This window comes from Phocoena phocoena, chromosome 5, assembly GCF_963924675.1.
Source record: "Phocoena phocoena chromosome 5, mPhoPho1.1, whole genome shotgun sequence".
NCBI classification, from domain to species: Eukaryota; Metazoa; Chordata; class Mammalia; order Artiodactyla; family Phocoenidae; genus Phocoena; species Phocoena phocoena.
The window spans coordinates 16,682,720-16,694,512 of NC_089223.1; the positions used below are offsets into that span (position 1 = coordinate 16,682,720).

Here is an 11,793-nt window from a genome sequence, read left to right on the forward strand (position 1 = left end):
TACTGTTTTCCACAGTGTCTGCACCATTTTACATTTCCACCAGAGGTGCACATGGGTTCCAGTTTCTACATCCTCGCTAATATTTGTTATTTGTTTTGATAATAGCCATCCTAATGGTTGTCAGGTGGTATCTTATTGTAGTTTTGATTTGCTTTCCCCTGATGATTAGTGATGTTGGGGATCTTTTCATTTGCTTATTGGCCATTTGTATATCTTATCTTCTTTGGTGATATGTTTAGTCAACTGCTTTGCCCATTTTTTATTTGGGTTGTTTTTGGAAAAGTTCTCTATATGTTTTGTGTATGAAATGCTTATTGGATATATGATTTGCACGTATTTTCTCCTATTCCAAGAGTTGCCTTTTCACTGTTGTGTCCTTTGATACACAGTTTTTAATTTTGATAAAGTCCAGTTTATCTATTTCTCCTTTTGTTGCCTGTGCTTTTCATGCATATCCAAAAGATCATTACTAAACTCAATGTCATGAAGTCTTCCCCCTATGTTTTCTTTCAGAATCTTACAGTTTTAGCTCTTATGGTCAGGTCTTTGATCTATTTTGAGTTAACTTTTGTATGTGATGTAAGGTAAGGGACCAACCTCATTTTTCTCCTGTGGATATTACCAGCACCATTTGTTGAAAAGACTGTCCTTTTGTAGTTGAATGGTCTTGACACCCATGTTGAAAATTATTTGACCATATATGTGAGGGCTTATTTCTGGGCTTTCTGTTCTATTCTGTTAATCTCTCTGTCTTTATATCAGCACCACACTGTTTTGATTATTGTAGCTTTGTAGTAAGTTTTAAAATTAGGAAGTGTAAGACCTCCAACTTTATTCTTTTTCAAGATTGTTTTAGATATCTGGAGTCCCTTGAGAGTCCATCTGAATTTTAAAATGGATTTTTCTATTTCTGCTAAAAACGTTGGTTCTGGTTTCATTTTTTGTATTTTTTTAGCCTTTCCACTATGTTTATTTTTATTTTATTACACTGTAATGAAACTGATTATTTTTATTATTAGTTTTACCATTATATTCTATTAGTGAATGTTTTATTTTTTTAAATTTTAATTTTATATTGGAGTATAGTTGATTAACAATGTTGTGTTAGTTTCAGGTGTACAGCAGTGTGATTCAGTTATACATGTACATGTATCTATTCTTTTTCAGAATTTTTTCCCATTTAGGTTATTACAGGGTATTGAGCAGAGTTCCCTGTGCTGCACACTAGGTCCTTGTTGGTGATCTATTTTATATATAGTTGTGTGTATATGTCAATCCCAAACTCCCAATCTGTCCCACCCCCGCCTCCACCCCTGGTAACCAAAAGTTCATTCTCTAAGTCTGTGAGTCTGTTTCTGTCTTGTAAATAAGTTCATTTGTATCTTTTTTCCTTTAGATTCTGCATATAAGTGATATCATATGATATTTGTCTTTCTCTGTCTTATTTCACTTAGTATAATCTTCAGTCCATATTGCTGCAAATGGCATTATTTCATTCTTCTTAATGGCTGAGTAATATTCCACTATATATATATGTACCACATCTTCTTTATCCATTCATCTGTCAGTGGACATTTAGGTTGTGCTACGTCTTGGCCATTGTAAACAGTGCTGTGGTGAACATCAGGGTGCGTGTATCTTTTCGGACTATGTTTTTCTCCAGATATATGCCCAGGACTGGGATTACTGGATCATATGGTAGGTCTGTGTTTAGTTTCTTAAGGAACCTCCATACTGTTCTCCATACTGGCTATACAAATTTACATTCCCACCAACAGTGTAGGAGGGTTCCCTTGTCTCCACACCCTCTTCAGCATTTATTGTTTGTAGACTTTTTGATGACGGCCATTCTGACTGGTGTGAGGTAGAATCTCATTGCAGTTTTGATTTGCATTTCTCTAATAGTTAGCGATGTTGAGCATCTTTTCATGTGCCACTTGGTCATCTATATATCTTCTTTGGAGAAGTGTCTATTTAGGTCTTCTGCCCATTTTTTTGATTGGGTTTGATTGGGTTTGATTGTTATTTTTTTTTGTTATTGAGCTACATGAGCTCTTCGTAAATTTTGGAGACTAATCCTTTGTCAGTTGCATCATTTGCAAGTATTTTCTCCCATTCTGTGGGTTGTCTTTTCACTTTGTTTATGGTTTCCTTTGCTGTGCAAAGGCTTTTGAGTTTAATTAGGTCCAATTTGTTTATTTTTGTTTTTATTTCCATTACTCTAGGATATGGGTTGAAAAAGATATTGCTGTGATTTATGTCATAGAGTGTTCTGCCTATGTTTTCCTCTAAGAGTTTTATAGTATCCAGTCTTACATTTAGGTCTTTAATCCATGTTGAATTTATTTTTGTGTATGGTGTTAAAGGATGTTCTAATTTCATTTTTTTACATGTAGCTGTCCAGTTTTCTCAGCACCATTTATTGAAGAGACTGTCTTTTCTCCATTGTATAGTGTTGCCTCCTTTGTCATAGATTAACTGACCATACATGTGTGTGTGTATTTCTCGGCTTTCTGTCCTGTTCCATTGATCTATATTTCTGTTTTTGTGCCAGTACCATACTGTTTTGATGACTGTAGCTTTGTGGTACAGTCTGACGTCAGGGAGCCTGATTCCTCCAGCTCCGTTTTTACTTCTCAAGATTGCTTTGGGTATTTGGGGTTTTTTGTGTCTCCATACAGATTTTTAGATTTTTTGTTCTAGTTCTGTGAAAAATGCCATTGGTAATTCGATAGGGATTGTGTTGAATTTGTAGACCGCCTTGGGTAGTATCATCATTTTGACAATATTGATTATTCCAATCCAAGAACATTGTACAGTATATCTGTCCATCTGTTTGTGTCATCTTCGATTTATTTCATCAGCATCTCATAGTTTTCAGAGTACAGGTCTTTTGCCTTCTTAGGTAAGTTTATTCCTATGTATTTTATTCTTTTTGATGAGATGGTAAATGGGACTGTTTCTTTCATTTCTCTTTCTGATCTTTTGTTGTTAATGTATAGAAATGCACCAGATTTTTGTGTATTAATTTTGTATCCTGCAGCTTTACCGAATTCACTGATGAGCTCCTTGTCTTGTTCCTGATCTTAGAGGAAATGCTTTCAGCTTTTCACCATTGTTAGCTGTAGGTTTGTCATATATGGCCTTTATTATGCCCACTTTGTAGAGAGCTTTTATCATAAAAGGGTGTTGAATTTTGTCAAAAGCTTTTTTCTGCATCTATTGAGATGATCATATGGTTTTTTTTTTTTTTTTTTTTTTTTTGCGGTACACGGGCCTCTCACTGTTGAGAGAGCCCAGCCGCTCCACGGCATGTGGGATCCTCCCGGACCGGGACACGAACCCGTGTCCCCTGCATTGGCAGGCGGACTCTCAACCACTGCGCCACCAGGGAAGCCCCAGATCATATGGTTTTTATTCTTCTACTTTTTGATGTGGTGTATCACAGTGATTGATTTGCATATATTGAAGAATCCTTGCATCCCTGGGATAAATCCCACTTGATCATGGTGTGTGATCCTTTTAATGTATTGTTGGATTTGGTTTGCTAGTGTTTTGTTGACGATTTTTGCATCTCCGTTCATCAATGATATTGGCCTATAACTTTCTTTTTTTTGTGGTACCTTTGTTTGGTTTTGGTATCAGGGTGATAGTAGCCTCATAGAATGAGTTTGGGAGTGTTCCTTCCTCTGTGATTTTATTGGAATAGTTTCAGAAGGATAGGTATTAAATCTTCTCTAAACGTTTGATAGAATTTGCCTGTGAAGCCATCTGGTCCGGGACTTTTGTTTGTTGGGAGTTTTTTAATCATAGCCATTTCAGTACTTGTAATTGGTCTGTTCATATTTTCTGTTTCTTCCTGGTTCAGTCTTGGGAGATTGCTCCTTTCTAAGAATTTGTCCATTTCTTTTGGGTTGTCCATTTTATTGGCATATAGTTGCTTGTAGTAGTCTCTTATGATCCTCTGATTTTCTGTGGTGTCCATTGTAACTTCTCCTTTTTCATTTCTAATTTTATTGATTTCAGCCCACTCCCCTGTTTTTTCTTGATGAGTCTGGCTAAAGGTTTATCAATTTTGTTTATCTTTTCAAAGAACCAGCTTTTAGTTTCCTTGATCTTTTTTTATCATTTTCTTTGTCTCTATTACAGTTATTTCTGCTCTGATCTTTATGATTTCTTTCCTTCTACTAACTTTGGGTTTTGTTACTTCTTCTTTCCCTAGTTGCTTTAAGTGTAAGGTTAGGTTGTTTGTTTGAGATTTTTCTTATTTCCTGAGGTAAGATTGTATTGTTGTAAACTTCCTTCTTAGGACTGCTTTTGCTGTGTCCCATAGGTTTTGGACTGTTGTGTTTTTGTTGTCATTTGCCTCTAGGTATTTTATGATTTCCTTTTTGATTTCTTCAGTGATTCATTGGTTGTTTAGTGGCATATTGTTTAGCCTCCACGTGTTGTGTTTTTTACAGTTTTTTCCTTGTAGTTAATTTCAAATCTCATAGTGTTTTGGTTAGAAAATTTGCTTGATAAGATTTCAATTTTCTTAAATTCACCGAGGCTCGCTTTGTGGCCCAACATGTGATCAGTCCTGGAGAATGTTCCATGTGGACTTGAGAAGACTGTGTATTCTGCTGCTTTTGGACGGAATGCTCTATAAATATCAATTAAGTCCATTTGGTCTGATGTGTCATTTAAGGCCTGTGTTTCCTTATTGGTTTTTCTGTCTGCATGCTCTGTCCATTGATGAAAGTGGGGTGTTAAGGTCCCCCACTATTATTGTATTACTGTCAGTTTCTCCTTTTATGGCTGTTTGTTAGTATTTGCCTTTAAGGTGCTCCTGTGTTGGGTGCATATATATTTACAATTGTCATATCTCCTTCTTGGATTGATCCCTTGATCATTAATTACATAGTGTCCTTCTTTGTCTCTTGTAACAGTCTTTATTTTGAAGTCTATTTTGTCTGAGTATTGCTACTCCAGCTGGTTCTGGTTTTATACCTCAGTTTTATCAAAATAAACACAACAGTTTGAGGGATGCTAATTATATTAAAACTTACCGGACTTAAGAGGAATCCTGTATTTTACTGTAACTGAAGTTAAATAGAGCAAGAAAACCAGAAAGAGGAAGATATAGTAGGCTCCTTTTTAGATTTCCTATCACAGAAATTTGTTGAAAGGATGTGAGGTAATAACCTTTTTATTTGTCACAAAATTAATTTGAAACAGATCTAAGATTTTTCTGTAAGTATTGGACTTCATCTTTGAACTGATGATAGGGTTAAGTTAGGAGTGTATAACTGAACCTTGAGATCATACAATGAGCTGTGTTTTAATTATAACTCATTACTTTAATCAACCTTTGACTATAGAACTTGACATCTGATTTATTTTTATAAAGGGTCTCTGATTTTTTTATCCTAACATCCCTAAAAAAGACATTTCTGGGCTACTGCTGTGTCTTTTTCCAGAATTGTTCCTAGTTTTATAACTCGGTATCATTTAAATGAGCATTTTGGGTATATGTTTTAGGTCGAGTGTATAGTAAGAAAGATTAGAACAACCTAATAGAAGCATATCTGTTGCCTTGTTTTTGTCTTCCAGAATCTCTCCACAAGGAAGTACAGGATTTGGCCTTTCTAGATATTGTATCCAAACTTCGCAGTCACGAGAACAAAAGTGTTGCTCAACAGGCTTCTCTCACAGAGCAGAGACTTGCTGTGGAAAGCTGAGAACTACCCCTCCCTGATACACCCCTCATTTCCCCTTTGTCCTCCATCCAGCTGCCTCTTCTGCTTCATTCTCTTCCATATCACTTGTGCATGCGTGTAATGTTCCAATGCCAATTGAAGAACTGCTGTAGGTACCTTCCCAATAAGATTTCTAAACCCATAGTTAGTTAGTTAGTTAGTGTGAACATGAATTTGTCCAAAACAAGTCTCCACCGCATAACTGTTTCCTTGTATTCCTGTTGCTTGAGCTACATTAAGTAGAATGTGCATGTTGTAGTCCTATGATGATGACGTAAACTTGGTACTACACAATGACTTGCTCCTTGTCCTTGGTAGACTACATAATAATGTACTGGTAAATTAATTAGAAACAAATGAGAATGCAGCAGGATCTGACTAGCTTATGAAAGATGGAATTGAATAGTAAAAATAGCTCCATTTCTTGGTGCTTGGAAAGCACAGTGACCAAAAAACCTGTATGGCTGCTTATTCATTAGTCTTACCTACTAATGTCAAACCCATGGTACCTAGAGTTAAATAAAGTCCAATGCTCTTGCTCTTTACCCTCTGGTTTCTTCTTCTTCCTTTGTAGACTCTTGAAACTGCCACAAACTTGGCAAGACTTTCTAAGGTTTTCTATGTCGTATTTAACTGGCCGTCATCAGTAGCCTGATGCTGAAAACATTTGTAGTTTTCAGCATGAAACTAAGGGGTTGAAGAATAGTACACTAGTACATCTTGTTTTTTGCCTGTATTTTAGATTCTGATATATGTACAGTTTCACCTCAGAATTTCTTCTGTCAGTTAATCAACGTTGTTCAACACATGTCTTTAAAAGTCCCCTGGCATTTGTTTTCAACTGAGAAAGTTGAGTACAGCTCTTTAGAAAATGGATTTTTTTTTTTTTTTTCTGTTTTTCACCATTCAGCTTGAAAGCAAGAAGTTTCCTTGGTCTTTTAACCCTTTTAAATTTTATATGAGAACTAGCAGGGCATATGAAAACAGATTAAGAAGTATTTGTCTAGACTAAAGAAAGGAAGGTCATAAAAGCCATAGTAGCCAGTCCAGTTGATTCTGCACATGGCCTCATCCCAGTAGCTGTTAGAGTTTCCCACCTCCACCTTCCACAGAGAACTGCAGTGGATCTTAAAGCCTTTCGGAAAGTGACAGTGCCAAGTGCCAAGACTGAAGAGGTCAGAAGCCCCCTTGGCAGAATGTAGTACACTCTTCACTGCTACCACCACACCAAACGGGTCTTAGAGCTTTGAAACACATGAACATCCTGTGACATACCTGCCTTCTCCGAATGCCCGTGTGTGACAAATACTGGCTGAAAGGTAAGGTGGGCTCCTTGCTCTCCAAAATTGATGCTGCGCATCTCTATGGGGTGATCGAAGTTGGACTTTTGACTCTGCAATAGCTGTAATTCGAGAAAGTTAAAACCCCAGTGGAGGTAAAGAACTTTTTGACTGACTGTTCCCTCTGATGTCCAAGCAAAGGACGATTATTGTGAGCGCTTTTGCTACATTTACTGTAAGAGCGATCTGGTTCATTGTCTTCTCCTGGGCTGGATAGTGGACTCTATTTTATTTTAGATTTTGAAAGACATCTGTAATGTTGCATAATAGGCTGTCCATATTAATAACTAAATAAACAGTATATAAACTGTAATGACATCATTTGGTTTATTTGTATATTTTACTTCTATTTCCAGCTCCTAGAACAGTGCCTGCTCATTGTTGGTGCTCAGTAAGTATTTGTTGAATGAATCCCTACTTCCATGAAACTTCCAGAGTGCCTGAACTATTTCTAGATAGATAGATTGATAGAGAAATTGAGATATAGGTATTTGTCTGACTTCAGAGAATTTTCCTTTTTTGATAGTAAGATCTGTCTGTATTGAAAAGCATTATATAGAAAACCTCAGAACAGAAGCATCCAAAAAGCACGGACTTGAGAAAAAAAAAAAAAAAAAAAAATACTGTCTGGGCCACAGCTGCCAGCAATCAGTTTGCCGATATGCTAGGAACTCTCATCTTCGGGGCAACAAAATGCAATTCAAATCACCAGCTGTTCTCCGGCGTGACCAGACCAGAGGCTGTGTCCTTACGATAACAGGGCTCCACCAAACTCGGTGATGTGCTGCTGTGCCATGGCAGTGGGTGGGAGTCCACAGACAATACCATCCCTCTCCCACTACCTGGTCTTAGTTTTAGAGACCACCTTTACGTTAGTTTGCTACTCACTAAGAGTGCATTCTAAGGGAAAGATGGGAGGAGCCACAAAACAAAACTTTCATTACCACTTTGTGCCAGGACTAGAGCATAGATGAAAAACAAAAAGGCCAAAACTTAGAGGGAAGGAGATGTCTGAGTGAAATGCACTGGAATGTCCTCCTTTCCTCCCTCCCAGTCCCATTGGCTCCTTGGAATCTTGCTAACCACCCACCCAGAGTGGACCTTCACTGTGCTCAAAGCAAAATTGATTAAATACTGGCCCATAATCCTGTGTCTTCCTCAATAAAACATGCTTTGAGCATACTACCTGATAACAGTGGAGATGTGGAACAAAATTTTTCAGTTCTAGTACAATTTCCTCTTGGGTGGAACGGAATGCTCTCAGATATAAGCATTAGGGTGAAGTGTTCTGAGAAACCCCTGCATATGAAGATTTCAAAAAGAAATACTCCTTGGTATCATTAGAAGGCTTATTATCTAATTCTGTTGAACATAAGGGGTGAAGATGTCTATCACTCAGGTAAGCATTATCCTTTGTATCCAGCTGTTACTAGAATCAGTAAGCTTAAAAGACACTTCTTAACTCTAGGAAGCCATACATTTGAATCATACAAGTGTCTATTAAAAAGCACTTAATGAGGGGCTTCCCTGGTGGCACAGTGGTTGAGAGTCTGCCTGCCAATGCAGGAGACGTGGGTTCGTGCCCCGGTCCGGGACGATCCCACATGCTGCGCAGCGGCTGGGCCCGTGAGCCATGGCCGCTGAGTCTGCGCGTCCAGAGCCTGTGCATCGCAATGGGAGAGGCCACAACAGTGAGAGGCCCGCGTACCGCAAAAAAAAAAAGCGCACTTAATGATATCTGGGGTGAATCTTCATGGCTGTAACCAGGAAAATTGAGGGTTTTTTTTTTCACAGATGTGATCTCTTAGTTTACATACAAAGATACATCATTATATGTCATGTGGCGTCACAGATATGTTTTAAAGGTCTGTCTTACTAAAATGTTGTGGAAACTATTTGAAAAGTGTGATAAGTGGAAAGAGTAAGGTCTCTGGATACTGCCTCTTCCGTAGTCACATCCTGGTTTTATTACTTACTACCTATGTGACCATTGCCAATTACTTAAACTCTCTGGGCCTGTTTTCTCATTGAGTTTAATAATTCCTCCTTCCCAGGGTTTTTGTGACAATTCAAACTTTCGGGGGTTGACGGTAAAGCTGGAGGGAACTGCGACATCTTACGGCCTAAACTATATTCCCCACCTTCCCCCTACAGGATTCCTGGCTAAAGGAATTCAAAGAACAAAAGCCAAATAGGAGAATTAGTTCTAGAGAGATTGATAGAGAAATTGAGATTTAGATATTTGTCTGACTTCAGAGAATTTTTTTTGATAGTAGACTCTGTCTCTATTAATAGTGTATTAATAATGTATTAATAGTGTCTATTAATAGTTTGAGGAGCACCCAGTTATCCTCCATACAGAGTGTATAACCTCTTACCTCCTTCCCCCTGAAACTAAGATGGCCTTTCAGTGTAGCTCCCACTGTAGTACTTCCTCTTCCTGTCTCAGACCTCTTCATCTGTAAAGTGGGAATAACAGTACTAGCTCAGTGATATTAGCTTTTATTAGTATTATTACTAAGTCAATATAGATAAAGCTGTAGTACTGAGTTTTTCCTCAGTATAGAAACAAAACAATCCCCCCTTCCCATTTTCAGTGCTGCCAACTTTTTATCAGTACGTATAAAATACACCTTTTTAATATATATACTTCTCATATGTCTTTCATCTTTTTCTTATATATAAATGCTGTGTGTTTTGCACAAAGGTTTATGGTAACTGTGCTCTGAATCCTGTAATAGAATCCACCCATTTATCATTATGCTTCTTGACTAGACAGGCAGAGTCCCTTGTTGGAGGTTTCCAGGGGTAAGTTATTAGTTCCTTGTATGCCGTGAATGGTAAGCTACAGTATTTGAAGGAAAAAGTGAGCTTTGCATGGAACTTATGCTCCTAAGTTCAATTTATTTATTCTTTCCTTCTCAGCTGACTTTTTGAAGTTCATTATTTCCTTATCCTTACTTTGTTTCTTCCCAGAAAAACAAACCAACCCTTTTACCAAATTGAGCTTTTTAGCCATGGCCACAGAGATTGTAATCTGTCATCATTTCAGAAATGGACAATATGCGTCTGTCTGCTATTTAGAACACTAGGTAGACATTTAATATGGCAACCATTCATTTATATACTGGAACCAATTATAATTAGACCAAACTTAAGCCAGGTAGGAACTGATGCCTGGGTTCTCCTGACATTCGTTTCCTCAGTCCCTGGCTTTTCTACTGCCTGATGTCACATTTGTCCAAAGAGAAATGTAGAGCCTCCCACTTCCTAAGCAAACTGGAGGATCAGGGTGATGTCTTCTCCCAAGTGGTTTTAATGGTTTCTCTGATCCCCAGCATTATGAATGCAGCTTTTAAGGAGTAAAAATGGAGCACGTAGGATGGTTAAGTCATGGACACAGGGGTTCAGGGGAGAAGTGACTTGATTCAAATACCATCCACAATCTAAAAAAAAAAAAAAAAACTTCATTTTCATATTCACCCCCAACCTCAGAGTACATTCTTAGAACTTATCCATGACTCAGAGATCTGTGGTTTTGCTGGTAGGCACGTGTGCAATCTTATATTGATCTGCTTAACCATACAAAGGTAAAACCACACTCAGTGTGTGTGGGACTTTATAGTGTTTAGTTGGTGTTGGTCACATATAGAGAGCATTTTGTTTCAGGATTAGGTTTTCAGAAAATTAGCTAGGTTTTTTAATCTTCATCAAGGAAGTTTAAAGCCTAATCCTGTCATACTTTGAAGCCTCTTAGTTTCAAGTTTGGGATTTTTTTTAATTAAATAATTCAAAACATCTTTATTAGATTTCTGTTATCTCAAGATAAAAAATTTTAAAGCTTTAACCCAGATTTCCAGTATATAAACTTTATACATAGTTTTAGAAGATCTATGGCTGGATTTAGTGTTCCTTGAAAAATTAAAAATAGAACTACAATACAATCCAGCAACTCCCCTTCTCTGTATTTACCCAAAGAACACAAAAACACTAGTTTGAAAAGATATATGCACCCGTATGTTCAAGATATGGAAGGAACCTAAGTGTCCATCAATAGATGAATGCATAAAGAATATACAGTGGTGTATGCAGTCGTACCTTGATATCCACTGGGGACTGGTTCCAGGACGTGCCTCAGATACCAAAACTCCATGGATGCTCAAGTACCATAGTTGGCCTTCTGTATCCATGGTCCTGCATCTGTGAAATCAACCAACCACAGATTGTGTAGTACTGTAGTTTTTATTGAAAAAAAATCCACGTATAAGTGGACCTGTGCAGTTGAAACCTGTGTTGTTTAAGGGTCAACTGTACTTACAATGAAATATTACTCAGTCATAAAAAAAGAGTGAACTCTTAGCATGTGCAACACCGTGGCTGGATCTAGAGGATATTATGCTGAGTGAAGTAAGACAGAAAGACAAACACCATGTGATTCACTTATACTTGGAATCTAAAAACAACAAAAACAAAACAGAAGCAGACTCACAGATACAGAGAACAAACTGGTGGTTGCCAGAGGGGAGAGGGGTGTATAGCCGGATGAAATAGATGAAGGGGATTAAGAGGTACAGATTTCTAGTTATAAAGTCACGGGGATGTGATACACAGCATAGGGAATATGGTCAATAATATTGTAATAACTTGTTACTAGACATGGTGATTATTTCATAGTGTATTTCAATGTCAAATCACTATGTTGTACCCTTGAA

The 11,793-nt window shown here is 37.5% G+C and overlaps 1 protein-coding gene across 1 annotated transcript in view; it reads left to right on the forward strand.

The window, feature by feature from the left end:
* The window catches only part of RAP1GDS1 (Rap1 GTPase-GDP dissociation stimulator 1), a 157,864-nt gene extending 151,578 nt beyond the window's left edge, over positions 1-6,286 (forward strand). The window contains exon 14 of the mRNA XM_065877115.1: positions 5,596-6,286. Coding sequence (XP_065733187.1) covers positions 5,596-5,723 — 128 coding nt within the window. The 3' untranslated portion in view covers positions 5,724-6,286. The remainder of the gene's footprint in view (positions 1-5,595) is intronic.
* The last annotated feature ends 5,507 nt before the right edge of the window (positions 6,287-11,793 follow it).